General features: G+C 38.1%; 1 protein-coding gene across 2 annotated transcripts in view; it reads right to left on the bottom strand.

Moving 5' to 3' along the window:
- The window catches only part of LOC141403641 (adenylyl cyclase X E-like), a 56,103-nt gene that overhangs the window by 25,004 nt on the left and 14,520 nt on the right, over positions 1-16,579 (bottom strand). Inside the window, exons 1-5 of one of the 2 annotated variants that reach the window (XM_073986373.1) lie at positions 13,349-13,411; positions 13,026-13,185; positions 12,588-12,961; positions 12,392-12,519; positions 120-401 (exon numbers count right to left, since the gene is read on the bottom strand). In XM_073986373.1, the coding sequence (XP_073842474.1) occupies positions 120-401; positions 12,392-12,519; positions 12,588-12,961; positions 13,026-13,038 (797 nt within the window). In that variant the 5' untranslated portion in view covers positions 13,039-13,185; positions 13,349-13,411. Of the gene's footprint in view, positions 1-119; positions 402-12,391; positions 12,520-12,587; positions 12,962-13,025; positions 13,186-13,348; positions 13,412-16,579 lie in introns of those variants that run through there. The other variant, XM_073986372.1, reaches the window with a different exon arrangement.

The raw sequence follows: 16,579 nt of genomic DNA on the forward strand, positions 1-16,579 counted from the left end.
AGACTAAAAACCTGCGTTAATACTTTCTCCATATCCTTTTTTGTATCGGAGATATACATAAATCAAATAAATTTTACTAGATGTACGACTTTCGCGACTGTTTGGTCGGTCATTCTTACCTTACTTCAGATATTTGTTCGATTATAGAACGGCCAAATTCTATGCAACAATGAGCATGAAATGGATGAGCTTGTGGTATTCCAGTGACACCATAATAACAATCTCCTAAAAATTTAATTCGCATAACGTTGAATTCTTGACAGGCCTGATCAAATCTTTGAAAGAGATCGTGCAATGTTTCCACCAGTGTTTTTATATCCAACGTTGTCGTCAGATGTGTATAATTGACTAAATCCGCAAAAATAATGCTTACATTGTAATGCGATTCTATGAAAAGTTTTCTGAAAGTAACAATTTAAGAAATCAAAATGTTAAAAGTAAGCAAGTAAGTAAGTAAGCTCTGAACTTGAGCTATATCGGTCCACATTTTGATATAGCCCACATAGAACAGTGCCTCCCGATTTTCGGCATTTTGAAAGTTTTAGCCTAAATATACCACCAGAATGGCTGAAATTTGGTATGTATTTCCCAGCAAAATAAATTGGAAGTAGTGCAATGTAGACTAGTTCTTTTACGGCATGTTTTTATGCAGTTCAAACGGTGTCGTGAAAAAGGCACTCCATTCCTCACATTTTAACCGCATTTGGATGCAATCCAAAGAATCACATCCATTCGTCACATTTTAACAACATCCGGAGGCAGTTCAACGGAGTCGTGAAAAAGGCACTCCAATTCCTCACAATTTAACAGCATCCGGATGCAGTGCAAACGGAGTCGTGAAAAAGGCACTCCGTTCACTACATTTTATTAGCAGTTGTTAGAGATCCCTACATGTACATTAATCAGTTTATACATCTCTACAGGCAGCGGAATAAAAGAGATAATCGCGTTAACATTTCCAAACATTTGTTAATACAAACTAAATAATTTGGCTGTTCCCGTACTTTATAAAGTGGTAAAAGTCGTTAAAGTTTTAAAAGTCGTAAACGATTTTCATATAAATTTTGTGTACGGGAACGCAAAATGTGTAAAAGTGCTAAAAATTTTAAAAACTTTTTAGTTCTGGAACAGAGCTAATATTTAATTTGTGAACATTTTTCCGGTAACTCACGAGAAGAAAATTTCCCAATGGGGTGCTGTTGGAGTACATGTCGAAATCTTAACTGGTGATGGGAAGACAATATCAAACCCATTTAGCAGAAGAAGCAAAAGCACTTAAGCTTGGATTAAATAAAGAGCGAAGGAACACACATGTTTGCTATTGAATTCAATAGAGAATTTTCATAATTTATGTTAATTTAATAAAGTTATTAATATTTTTGTTTTACACAAATAATAAATGCATTTTATTTTGTTATTCAAAACACGTGCTCTGGACTGCCTCCTATTCTACCCCAAAGGGCCAGTTAAAATGCAATGCCAAAGGGTCAGTTAAAATGCAGTGCCAAAGGTTCAGTTAAAATGCAATGCCAAAGGGTCAGTTAAAATGCGGTGCAATGGAGTGCCTCTTTCCGGTGTCACTCCCTTGTAAAAATCATGAGTGAAAATGCATAATTTGATGCACTTCCAAATCACTTGTACATATCATTTAACTGCCTCTTTGGAGGCAAACTTTTCGCTGGGTTTAGTCTTCGTTGGAGGTACTAAACATTTGAAACTGAAACCTGTTGGTATAGGTTCACGTTTTGCATATAGCCCCCATAGAAAGGTACCCCCAGCTTTTCGGTATTTGGAAGGTTGTGGCTTCAATATCGCACCGAAATGGCTGAAATTTGGCAATTAGTCTTCGATACGTGTATAAAACATTCCAGAAGAAACAAATTATCAGTATTGGTTAACGTTTTAATATACCCCCTATAGAAGGGTACCTCCCGATTATCGGTATTTTGAAGGTTGTGCTCTTAATATCCAACAGAAATTACTAAAATTTGGCACTAAGTCTTCATTGGGGGTGTACAACTTTTCTTGATGTTGCCCCCATAGAACGTCACCTCCGATCTTAGGACTTATATTGCCCCCACAGAACGGTACCTCCTGATTTTCGACATATTGAAGGTTTAAGCGATACTATCAAACCGAAATGGATGACTTTTTTATTTAGTCTTCGATGGGGGTACAAAACATTTCAGAAGAGAATTGGTGGTATAGATACCCGTGTTCATATAGCTTGTTGCTGAAATTTGGTACTAAGTCTTCTTTACAACTTTCCACCAGTAATTTGGAGCATTTGTTCCATAAACCGAACTAAGACATGCTCTCCAATACTCTCTATTTGTTGCTTCGCTGTTTGAAATACCACGCCTTATTATCTCTTCTTCCACTAGTTTGCTCCATCGAAGCCTTGGCCTGCCAGTTCTGCGTGCACCACTATGTGGGACGTGTTTATACGCCTTTTTAGCGGGTTCATCATCGCTCATTCTAAGGACATGGCATAGCCAACGCAATCGTTGCATCTCGATACGTTTATCTATACGGATGTCGTTTTATAGCATGGTTCATGCGAGGTCAATATTCACCGTCAACGAAGATTGGTCCGTATAGCTTACAAAGGATTTTTCCCTCAAACACACCAAGCACTTCTTTGTCAGCTTGCGCTACTTGCGCAGGAACCATACATCAGCACGGGTAGTATCAGTGTTTTGTAAAGCGTTATTTTTGTTTGACGAGTTGTGGCTTTGTTTTTAAAGTGATTACTTAAGCCAAATTAGCATCTGTTGGCCAATACAATTCTTCTTTTTATTTCACAACTGATGTCGTTTATTGTGTTTACGGCGGTGCCGAGGTATACGAAGTCTTTTACTACCTCAAAATCATAGGAACCAACTTCAACAGTTGGTCCGAGCCCAATGGACGCATTGCGCGTCGACACCATCAACTTGGTCTTCTCGCCGTCTACCGCCAGACCCAGTTTAGCAGATTCTCCTTCGACCTTCTTAAAGGTATCAGTTACTTCTTTTACTGATCGACCCATGATGTCTATATCATCAGCATAAGCAAGTAACATGTGGCTGTTGGTGTTGATTATGGCATGTCTTTTAATGTTTGTCTCTCGTATAACCTGTTCGTCTGAAGAGTCCACACGAAACGCTGTCTCCTTGTCTGAAACCTCTTTTGGTACAAAACTCTTCGGAGAGGTTCTTTCCTATCACGGTGCTCTTGAAGCAACTTTAAATGGACGGTGCTTACACCTGGGAAGTTTATGCGGATTCTGAAACTACAATGTTCATAGATGAGAAAAATCAAAAAACGAAAAAATCACCGCAGTGCTTGTAAATAAATCGCGATTCAAGTCGGAATTTTAAGGTTTTGTTAGGTTTTCACGATTTTGCTTAGAACTGCAAACCCTATCGCAATGCGACAAGAGAATGAAAATTCTCTACAAGATTGACCTTTGTGATAATTTCGTAAGTTTTACCGTTTTTGAGATATAGAAGTTCAAACAATGGACAATGCACTGACTGTATCGTCACTGACTGTATCACCTAGGAAAAAGATACGAAAGCCAATCGTGCAGAGAATTTTCACAGCTACAAAATTTTCTTTAGTCTCATTCCGATAGGATTTGCGGTTTTCAAGCAAAATCTTGAAGACCTGAGAAAAAATATCTGAATGATTGATCTGAACTTATATATCTCAAAAACGGTGAAACCTACGAAAATATTATGCAGGTCAACTTTGTACAGAATTTTCACTGCTACAACATTTTCTTTAGTCCCAAGCAAAATAGTGAAAAACTAAAAAAAAAGTGAACTTTGATCGCGATTTATTTGAAAATCCCTCCATCGATTTTTTCTTGTTCTTGGATTTTTCTCACCTGTTAACATTGCTGTTTCAAAATCCGAAAAAACTTCCCAGGTGTAAGCGGTTTTCACTTAAAGTTAGTTAAGGCGCACCATGTATGACATTGTTTTATAAGGTAGCGATAGAAAATGTTCATAGCTACAACATTTTCTTTAGTCCCAATACGATAAGACTTGCGGTTTCCAAGCAAAATCGCAAAAACTAAAAATGTGAACTTTGATCGCGATTTATTTGAAAATCCCTCCAGATTGTTTCAGAATCCACAAAAACTTCCCACGTGTAAGCAGCTTTTAGTTAAAATTAGTTATGGTGCACCGTACATGACATTGTTTTATAAGGAGGCGATACAGTCCCAATTTGAACTTCTGTATCTCAAAAATGTTCAAACCTAAGAACATAACTACAGGTCAATATTGTAGAGAAATTTCACAGCTACAATATTTTCTCTAATACCATTTCGACAGGACTTCCAAGGCTTCCAAGCAAAATCGTGAAAACATAAAAACCCTAAAAATGTGTGATCGCGATTTATTAAAAGCGCACGGGCGAAAACTTCCCAGGTGAAAGCACCTTCCACTAAAAGTTGCTTCAAGAGCACCGTGCTATTTTAATTGAGGATCGAGTGTCAGTCATTTCACAAAACCGAATGAGCTTTGCGGGGATACCAAATTCAGACATGGCTTGGTATGTGTCGATCTGCATCTCTTTGGTGTTCTCCAGGATTTACCGCAGGGTAAATATCTGGTCACTGGTGGACTTGCCATGTCTAAAGCCGCATTGGTATGGTCCAATTATTTCGTTGACCATGGGCTTTAGTCGTTCGCACAATATCCCTGACACTATCTTGTAGGCAATAGGGAGAAGACTTATGCCTCTATAGTTGGATCATACAGTATTATCTCCTTTCTTGTGAACGAGACACTGGATGCTCAGCTTCCAATCGTCGGGTACGCGTTCTTCCTGCCAGATGGTGCTAACTAGCTGATGCATACACTTTATCAGCGTGTCGCCTTCGGTTTTGAACAGCTCGGTTGATAGGCCATCGGCTCCAGCTGTCTTATTATCCTTCAGCCGGTTTATTGCTGCCTTTACCACATCATTCAATTCCATCTTCTGGGATTGGATCTGTGGTATCTTCGTCGACTTCGCTACTATTGTATACCAACAGTTTGGAAAAATGCTCTTTCCATATCCTTAGCACACTATGTGTATCAGTTACCAAATTACCTTGCTGGTCTCTACAGAAGGATGTGCCTGTATCAAAGCCGCCAGTTTGATGTTTCACTTATTGGTAAAATTTCCGGACTTCATTTTGGCTCCTGTACATCTCGATATTTTCACACTCCCGCTTTTCCATCTCTCTTTTTCCTGCGGAAAAAGGTTTCTCCACTCTTCTTTTCTCCCGGTACCACTCTCATGCGCTACACGTTGCTACTGATTGTAAAGTAGCCCTATATGCCGCATTTTTATACCCTACACCACTATGGTTGGTTTTGGCCAAAAAGTTTGTAACGCATCGAAATAATGGTCGTAGACCCATACTTATATATACCAAAATGAATGTCTCGAGCTGAGTCGATCTGGACGAAATTTTGGGGGTTAATGGGAATCCCACAGAGGAAGAAGCCTATCGATTTTTATGATGGTCGGATAATATTCAGGGGTCGGAATGGGCAAAAAGTTATTTGGAGAAAAAATGGTATATCAAAAGCAAAACCTGGCAAGAAAAGTAGAAAATATCACCTTTACAACGATTTAAAGTAGGTTGTCGTAGGTGGTCAAACAACAGAAATATCGCAATAGTCGGTTATGCATCCCATTATCCGATTTTTTTGTAATCACGCTACATGTCGCAATTCTGCTCGGATGGTCACGAATTTTTTGGGAGTTAATGCGGGTCCCTCAGAGGAAGATGCCTATTAAGTTTGGTAATAGTCGGATAATATTCAGGAGTCGGAAAAAGCAAAAAGCTTATGTGGAGAAAAGTCAACGTTTTTTTCAAACATCCGAGATATCGCAAAAGTCAGTAATATATCCAATTTTTCCATTTTTTTAATCACGCTACAGGTTGGAATTTTGATCGGATAGTCACGAAATTTTGGGGGTAGATGGGGGCCCCTCAGAGGAAGAAGCCTATTGATTTTGGTGAAGTCGGATAATATTTAGGGGTCGGGATGGGGAAAAACTCATGTGGAGACAAATTCAAAGTTTTATTCTTTGTGAATATATCGGCTTCTAGTAGGGTTATTCCAACGGCAAAGCCTGTCAATGGAGGAAGAAAATATTACCTTTACATTGGTGTAAAGTAGGTTGGCGAAGGTGGTCAAACATGGGAGATACCACAATAGTCGGTAATGCATCCAATTCTTCCATTTTTTGCAATTACGCTACAGGTCGTAATTTTGATCGGATGGTTTCGAAATTTTGGTTGCTTATGGGGCTCCCAGAGAGAAGGGTAGTCGGATTATATTCCCTAAAAGAAATGTTTACCAGTGAAAAGCTTATGCACAGGGGTAGTGGTGTAGGGTATCACATGGTCGGCCCCGACTATAGCCTTTGCTCACTTGTTTTCTTCTGTAGCAGCGCGAGACACTTGGTCCTACCATGAATTCCTTGGTGGATGTCTCTGGTATCCAAGTACTGATTTTGCGGTTGTTTGCATGGAGTGGGCAATATTTTGCCAATGTGCTGATATGTTATTTGGACGAGAAGTGCTTTGTTTAAGCAATTAGGCTAGTTGAGTAGAATATGCTGTGGCTATCTGTTGTGATTGCAGCTTACCGATATCCAACTTCCGTCTTGAGTCTGTTCGAACTCAATTTGCTACGTTTAATCTGGTACGTACCTTTGCTGCAACAAGGTAGTGGTACGAGTCTATGTTTGCACCTGAGAACGATCTTACATCCAACGCACTCGATGAATGTCTTCCATCTATCACAGCGCCCAACCCCAAGTTTTTAACGTTCTTATAGGCGAACGAGCGGCACATTTTAGCTCACCACCTTTAACGGGTGTTAAAGGCAGCTACACCAGGTGACACCACGGGAAGTCAGTGTCCACTTGAGATGAGAGAGGGACCAAGATAAATCCTGGACTTTGCCATGTTAAAGCCGGTCAGGACCGTTCCTTGGTGGTATTTCTCATCCCCTACGTCACCCCCATAAGCTTTTTCGAAGATGTTAGTCATATTTGTCTACCGGATTTGTTGTTAGGTGGCATTGGGTGTGCTTAGAAGATAGAACACTTACTTGCAAAGAAACTCTGCATATATATCCAGGTTTAAGTCTAGCTGATATTACGCAATGTATATCGATAGTCTTTATACCCTCCACCATAATATGGAGGGTATAATTAAATTTGTTTTTCCTTTTGTAACACATCGAAATATTCATCATAGACCCTATAAAGTATATATATTCTTGATCAGGGTAAAATTCTAAGTCGATATAACCTTGTCCGTCTGTTGAAATCAAGATACAGCTCGCAATTTTTAAGATAGAGCTTTGTAATTAGGTACAGAAGTTTCTAGTATTCTTTTCGTAATTCTGAAGGTTGTGACGTCAATATCCCACCGAAAAACTGAAATGTGCTATTTAGTCTTTCATAAGATAATAAAATATCCCAGAAGAGAATTATTAGTATAGGTCCACGTCTTCATATATCCCCATAGAAGCGTACCTCTTTATTTTCGGTATTTTGAAGGTTTTAGCCACGTTCTCTTACCGAATTATCGGAAATTTGGTATTTAGTCTTCTTTGAATCTAAAAACTTTCCGCCAGAAAGTTGATATAACCCACAGAACGGTACCTCTCGAAATTCGGTATTTTTAAAGTTAGCCACATTGTTTAACCGAAATTGCTGACATTTAAATTTGGAAACTAATTGTTTCATTTTACTTCAATACAACTCGTGGTGCAGGGTATAACAAGTTCGGCCCGACGAACTTAACGCCGTTCTTACTTGTTTTTTTTTTTAGTCAAACCGAAATTGCTGTAATTTGGCATTGTGTATTGTCGGAGGATACACAAGCTCAATTAGGATAATTGTAAATATGGTCCATGTTTTGGAACTTGGTATTTTGGACTCTAAATGGGTAGAAAACTTGCACACAGACAATTAACAATATACAGTGATTTTCATCAGTTAAGATGTTCTACTTTCCCAAGGAATAAGCCTTAATGAGGAGGAAGTGCTTAGTACTTTTACAAACACAAGGAAGCTATCTTTTTCCTATTTACTTCAATCCAGTTCGTGGTAGAGGGTATAAAAAGTTCGGCCCGGCAGAACTTTAGGCCGTTTTTATACCCTCCACCATAGTATGGAGGGTATATTAAGTTTGTCATTCCGTTTGTAACACATCGAACTAATCATTTGCGACCCTATAAAGTATATATATTCTTGCTCAGGATAAAATTCTAAGACGATCCGTCCGTCCGTCTGTCCGTCTGTTGTAATCACTCTAGCGTCCGCAATAATTGAGATAGATTGCTGAAATTTTGCACCCGAGGGTATTTTTTCCATAGGCAGGTCCACTCTTTGGTATAGCCCCCATATAACGGTACCTCCGGATTTGAGGTATTTTGACGTTCTTCGCCACATTTACAGACCGAATTAGCTATAATTTGGCACTTAGGGTTCCTAGTGATCAACAAGCTTATATCCCAAAGGATATGGGCATAGGTCCATGTTTTGGTATAGTCCCCATATAACGGTACCTCCCGATTTTCGGTATTTTGAGAATTTTAGCCACTATTTTTAACCGAACTATCTGCAATTTGACATTTGAGGTTCTCAGTGGTCATGAAACATCTCTACGAAACACGTCGACATAGGTCCATGTTTTGGTATAGCCCCCATATATCGGTACCTCCCGATTTTCGGTATTTTGAGAATTTTAGCTACAATTTATAACCGAACTAGCTGTAGTTTGCCATTTGAGGTTCTCAGTGGTCATGAAATATCTCCACCAAACATCGTCAACATAGGTCCATGTTTTGGTATAGCCCGCATATAACGGTACCTCCCGATTTTCGGTATTTTGAGAATTTTAGCCACAATTTGTAACCGAACTATCTGCAATTTGACATTTGAGGTTCTCAGTGGTCATGAAACATCTCTACGAAACACGTCGACATAGGTCCATGTTTTGGTATAGCCCCCATATATCGGTACCTCCCGATTTTCGGTATTTTGAGAATTTTAGCTACAATTTTTAACCGAACTAGCTGTAGTTTGCCATTTGAGGTTCTCAGTGGTCATGAAACATCTCCAGCAAACATCGTCAACATAGGTCCATGTTTTGGTATGGCCCCTTATAACCGTACCTCCCGATTTTCGGTATTTTGAGTATTTTAGCTACAATTTTTAACCGAACTAGCTGTAATTTGCCATTTGAGGTTCTCAGTGGTCATGAACCATCTCCACCAAACATCGTCAACATAGGTCCATGTTTTGGTATAGCCCCTATATAACGGTACCTCCCGATTTTCGGTATTATGAGAATTTTAGCTACAGTTTTTAGCCGAAATAAAACATAAAACATCACCAAGGAAACATCGTCAACATAGGTCAATGTTTTGGTATAGCCCCATAAAGCGGTATCTCCCGATTTTCGATATTTTGAGAATTTTAGCTGCAATTTTTAACCGAACTAGCTGTAATGATCGGTATTTTGAGAATTTTAGCTACAATTTTGTCTATTCAAAAATAATTGTCAATATAGGTCCATGTTTTGGTATATCCCCGCATATAACTGTACCTCCCGATTTTCGGGAATTTTCAGTGGTCATGAAATTTCTTCACTAAAATTCGTCAACATGGGTCCATTTTTGAGGGTCTACATTGTTTTGATGAAACTACCCTCAATTTGACTCTTGAAGTTCCCTGTAGCTATAAAAGTTTTCCGCCAAAAAATGTAAAGATAGGTTGACTCTTTGATATAGCCCCGTAGGTGGTACCTTTCACCTAGCTGAACACATTTTTATACCCTATACCACAATGTGGAAAAGGGTATTAAAAGTTTGTTTTGGTAAAAATTCATGTAACACCGCGAAATATTCGTCGGAGACCCCCAATGTGGTATACCAATCTTTATATCTCGACGAGATAAAGCGATTTTGAGATGTGTGTCCGTCCGTCCGTCCGTCTGTCCATTATAAATTGTAAACACGCTCCAGGCCGCAATTATGGACCGATCGTCACGAAATTTTGTATAGAGGTCGGGTTCAGATCAGAATAGATCCCTATTCTTATTGGTGATGATCGTGAAATATTTAGCGGGTGAAATGGACCAAAAACATAATATTTATCCAATTTTCTAGCGGCTCTGTAGGTCTCAATAATAGTCCGATCAACGCGTAATTTTAAATAAGGTAAGAGCATATCACAAAGGAGAAGCTGGCAATTTGAGATGGCGATCGGATAATATTTAGAGGGTTAAATGGACCAAAACTTTTGTGTGAAAATTATGAAAATTTTTAATATACAGCTTATATCTTAATTCCTGGAAGTGACATTCCGGACAAGTGAGATATTCTTGAAAGTGGAACGCTTGACCTTTCAATTGATGCCAATTATGTTGATGCGCATGAGCAGATAACAGAGTTACAGCCTAATATATTCCGTTATTTGTTTGTAGTGTAATAATAAACTCGCTAGAAGTCGCAATTATACATCAATAGTCACGAAATTTTGCACCGGGTAAGAGTATAGGTCGAAAAAGATGCCTACAATTTTGAATGATGATCTGATATTCTTTAGCGGGTGAAATGGACCATTACTTTTGTATGAAAAATATAAAAATTTTATTTTTGGTCGATATTTTAATTCCTTGAGGACATATTTCGCAAAGTAGCCTACATATGGAAAAAACTACTGACCTTTCCTCTGGTGTAAATTGCAATAAAGTGTTTGCTAGATAACGGGCCTACTGCCTAATATATAATGGGTTCTGTGTAGAGAACCATATTTTTATCCCATGCTACATATTGTCTCTCCAAAAGTTTATGTAACACCACGAAATATTCGTCCTAGACCCCTTATTTGGTATGCCAAAATTCATATCTCGACGAGATAAAGCGATTTAGCGATGTGTGTCCGTCCATTAAAAATTGTAAACAAGCTTATGGCCGTAATTATGGACCGATTGTAACGAATTTTTTAAGGAGGTTGGGTTCGGGTCAGAATAGAAATGATTAGTTTTTGGTGACGATCGTGAAATGTTCAGGGGATGAAATGGACCAAAAACAAAATTTTAACCAATTTTGTAGCTGTAGGTCAAAATAATAACCCGCAAAATTTTAAACAAAGTTTGAGTTTATGATGAAGAAGAAGCGTACAAACCAACGTGAAGATCAGATAATACTTAGCGGGTTAAATGGACTGAAACTTTTGTGTGAAATTGGTAAAAATTTAAATAACGTAGCGGTTAAACAACGGAAGTAGTAGTACTACATAAGTGGGTTTCATTACATTTTAGTTTGTGTGAACTAAATTTTCCTTTCCTGCTACAAAAATGTCTTTGTCATGCTAGATAACTTTTTGGTTTTGGTCATAAGTATTATACATTACATCTCTGATATTTGATAATTAAATTTTCACAATCATTGAAAAGAAGTTCCGTGGAGAGCGATTGTCCAGGGATAGTGGTATAGGGTATCCCATGGTCGGCTCCGTCCGACTATAGACTTTTCTTATTTGTTTTAGATTAGATTAGATAACACTGTGCAACAAAGGTGAAAGGCCTTGGTGAGTATATTATGAACACCGATGGACAGATCCGCCGTGAGTCGAACTTACTTGTTATGGCGTGATGAAATTTTTGTTAGAGACCCTGTTTGCCATCAGGAATTAGTGTTATATCTTTGTTCATTGTTGCTTAAGTGCTCTACAAAAACAACAAACAAAGATATAATGTTAATTCATGATGGCTTACAGGGTCTCTTGCAAAAATTTAATCGCGCCATAACGCGGAAGTTCGACTCACGGCGCATCTGTCCTTCGGGGTTTTTAATATACACATACCAAGGGCTTTCATCTCCAAAAGGAATTACCTCGGCCTCAACATTTGTGTTCACAGTGTAATTTAAGCAATAGTGGGAGGCAGTAGGATTCTATCTATTGTCGAAAAGTTGTTCCACCTAAAATTTTGAAAGGACCCTAATTATTCCATTTTAATTAAGACTATTTTATGTTGGAGGGTATAAAAAGTTCGGCCCGGCCGAACTTAACTACTTTTTACTTGTTACTTGTTGTATTACGTGAAAAGTGGCTAGATGACGTTGTAGGGGATATCTTAACACGTACGTCGTCAATGTTAAAGCCTGTTTCAATTGTGGCTATTTACCCGTTCGATCTTTTCCGAACTTTACATTGTAGGAAAAATATTCTACAAGTTTCCTTACCTAACCTAACTTATGAACATCTCTTGGTAAACAGAATGTCTTACCAGGGGGTGGTTTTACCATATACAGGATACGGGTATTTCGCCACCAAATTAATTTTAGATAATGAGATATTTTCAAAAAGTTACCTTGCAAATTCATTTCCGTATTGGGGTCTTGTGATTCGTGGAATTTTATAGCGTTCGATTCTGGTCCTAATTTCTTGGCCAATTTTTTCAGCAATTTGGGCCGGAATGATACTAATCAGCAAACTGTTCTAAAATTATAATACAAAAGCAACTATTATTCATTATGAGAATATATAAAAACCGACTGACTACGTACCTCTTGAGCTTTGGCGAATTTGAGCAAAAGATTTTCTTCAATGTTAAAATGACGAGTAAGCAACACCCTTCTCGTCGCACACTCCCGTCTCAATCTATAGCAGATACCAACAACATTAAGACCAAAAATAAATACCAAATCTGTAAAAAGATATCGCAAGTCCACAATAATATGTTCATCTTCCGGCGTTTTTACAAAAGCAGTAAAAATAGAACAAATTCCATAAAGTCCACTAACAACAATTGCCAAAACTATAAGCGGCAAATATGATGCTATGGGCATAAAAAGATATATGCAGGATATTGTATAGCCACAATAACAAGGACGTAAAATATCTTCGTTTAAGGCGAAGGCTAAAATGCCAATAATAACATCTGAAAAATACAAACAGCTTTGAAGAATATTCTTGGGGCTTATACATAAAAAACAAGTTTATACCTGTTGCACACATAACCACACTTGTTGACCATGCAACAAGATGTTCGACATAAGGATGTTGATTAACGAAATTCTTTTTCAAGTATATTGAGGAACAAAGACATGCCAATATTGCACCAAACACATAAATGTATCCATCAATAGCTGTGGAATCAGGGCTCTGCAAATAAAAAAACGATTAAGTAAAGGGTGGTATTCTCCACCACTTTCTCTGTGCATAAGCTTTTCACCGATTACAATTCCACTACAAGTTCCCAGCAAAAATTCGGATTCGGTAGTCATAATGTAACCCATTACAAAGTAATGTAAACAAAAATACCTACTTATATTACTCCTTACTAAGTTATGAGTACGGTGGCACAAAGCGTGTGTGTCCGACTGCAAATTCTAGGGTTGTGTTTTCAACACTCACCGTCGGCACGCGAGCTTTTTGTTGGCCAAATAAAGAACAGATGGTGGTGCAAATGTTAGTGTTTAAACCAGGGACGTGCTTCTTTGAAAGGCAGTATAGTGAGGGCGCCCACTGAGTTGTTTTTGCATTTGCTTCTCTCTCTCACGTACAGTGTACGTGTACATACACAAACGATGAACATCATGTGGTTGTTGTTTTTTTCACCCATGCATACACACATGCTTTAATATTGCAGGAAATATTATGGGCGACGCTGGTTTAAACAGCTCTGTAGTGTGTTCGGCTACAAATCAGAAGTTCGCATGATCAAATCCAGCAGATAGCGAAATAAAATAAAACAAGTAAGAACGCGTTAAGTTCGGCCACGAACTCTATTGAAGTGTAGGAACGTATATGAAAATATTAAACTCTTCCTCTTATTACAGGTGTAGTACATACATACATACATATATCCCAACTGATAATAATACTCCCTTCAAAACAGTTCATATGGGACGACATCGTTGTTCTTTCCAAAACATGGACCAATATTAACAATTTTACGAATTTAGGGAAATACATAAAATTGGGCAATACTGGATAGACCAAAACCTGGATATTCTGGATTTGGATAGCTAGCGAGGCTGTATAAAACGTTGACATGTAACGATAAATTTCTGGAGGAAAGTTTTGTAACTCCAGCGAGGACTAAATACCAAATGTCAGTTATTCCGGTTGAATAATGTGGCTGAAAATTTCAAAATACCGAAAATTGGGAGGGACAGTACCGGAAATTTTCAGGTGGAAAGTCTTATACCACCAACGGATGGGATATTGACATTTCGATGGGATGTTGATGGCACAGCCTTCAAAATACCGAAAATCGGGAGGTTATGAGGACGTCGCACAGAGGGGTGAAATCTCAAAAAAAAAAACAGCGATTAATTCAAAAAATTAAATTTAGTTTTTGGTATAACTGTCATTACATGGTTATAGGGTATAAAATTGCACGTTTCTATCCGAAATGTCAAGATCATATGTTGTTTACTTTTACAGTTGCACATTGTTAAAGTTGAAGAATTTTTAACAATTTCAAAAGTAACATACAAATATTAAATGTTCTTGTGTTAAATGTGTAATATCTTTTTTCTGTGCATCAAAAGTGGTCATTATAGAATGATATCGTCAAATTCAGGTAGTTCTCAGATTTTTAGAAAAATATAATTACATCTATCTATATATATAAACAAGTGAGAAAAGGCTATAGTCGGTACGGGGCCGACTATGTGATACCCTACACCACTACCTCTGTGAATAATCTTTTCACTCGAAAATATTTCTTTTATGGAGATACGAAAGTTTTCACCTATCTGGCCCTTAAAGCAAATGACTTAAGACGAACTGAACCAAAATAATTAATATTTAATTTTATATTTGACTACTGTCGACATCACCAACATCGATAGGCTTCTATCTCTGTGAGAAAATTTCGTGATGATCCGATCAAAATTCCGACCTATAGTGTGATTGCAGAAAAAGTGGAAAAAAGGGATGCATTAACGACTATTGCGATATCTCTATTATTTGACTACCTACGCAAACCTACTTTGCATAATTTCAAAGATGGGATTTTCCACTTTCTTAGTCAGGCTTTGCTTTAAGAAGGTCCCCAACCAAAGGTGTGATATCCGTCATTATTATTAAAATCGCAAAAATGAGAAGTTGGGTTTTATTAGCGACTATTGCGATATCTTCGTTGTTAGACCACCTACGACAACCTACGTTACATTGTTGTAAAGGTGATATTTTATATATATTGACTTTTTCTCCAAATAAAGTTTTTGCTCATTCCGACCCCTAAATATTATCCGACCATCATCAAAATCAATAGGCTTCTTCCTCTGTGAGACCCTCATTAACCCTCGAAATTTCGTGACGATCCGATCAAAATTGCGCCCAGTAGCGTGATTTCCAAAAAAAGGAAAAATGGGATGTATTATCGAATATTGCGATATCTCCGCTATTTGGTCACCTACGCCGACCTAGTTTGCATCATTGTAAAGGTGGAATCTTCTACTTTCATAGCCAGGCTTTGCTTTTGGAAAGTCCCCAGCCAAAGCTGTGATATTCGTCATTATAACTAAAATCGCAAACATGAAAATTTGGAGTTTATTTGCGACTATTGTGATATCTTCGTTGTTTGATCACCTACAGGAACCTACTTTACATCGTTAGAAAGGTGATATTTTCTACTTTCATAGTCAGGTTTTGCTTTTGGTATACCCCTTATAAAAGCTGAGATATTAGCTTTGGAAAAAAACGTTGACTTTTTATCCAAATAAGTTTTTTGCCCATTCCGACCCCTAAATATTATTCGACCCTCACCAAAATCAATAGGCTTCTTCCTCTTTGAGATCCCCATTAACTCTCAAAATTTCGTGACGATCCGATCAAAATTGCGGCCTGTAGCGTGATTTCCAAAAAAATGGAAAAATGGGATGAATTACCGACTATTGTGATATCTCCGCTATTTGGTCACCTGCGCCGACCTAGTTCGCATCATTGTAAAGGTGGAATCTTCTACTTTCATAATCAGGCTTTGCTTTTGGAAAGTTCCCAACCAAAGCTGTGATATTCGTCATTGTAACTAAAATCGCAAACATGAAAATTTGGGGTTTATTTGCGACTATTGTGATATCTTCGTTGTTTGATCACCTATAAGAACATACTTTGCATAATTAGAAAGGTGATATTTTCTACTTTCATTGTCTGGTCTTGCTTTTGGTATACCCCATACATAAGCTGAGATACTCGCTTTGGAAAAAAAACGTTGTATTTTTATCCACATAAGTTTTTTGCCCATTCCGACCCCTAAATATTATCCGACCATCACCAAAATCAATAGGCTTCTTCCCCTCTGGGACCCCCATCAACACCCAAAATTTCGTGACGATCCGATCAAAATTGTGACCTGTAGCGTGATTACAAGGTTTAGATGGACAGACGGACAGACGGACAGACGGACGGACGGACGGACTGACGGACGGACACACATAGCCAGATCGACTCAGCTCGTCGAGACATTCATTTTGATATATATAAGTATGGGTCTACGACCATTATTTCGATGCGTTACAAACTTTTTGGCCAAAACCAACTTATA

This window comes from Musca autumnalis, unplaced genomic scaffold, assembly GCF_047663935.1.
Source record: "Musca autumnalis isolate F117 unplaced genomic scaffold, ASM4766393v1 scaffold_4, whole genome shotgun sequence".
Lineage (NCBI taxonomy): Eukaryota > Metazoa > Arthropoda > Insecta > Diptera > Muscidae > Musca > Musca autumnalis.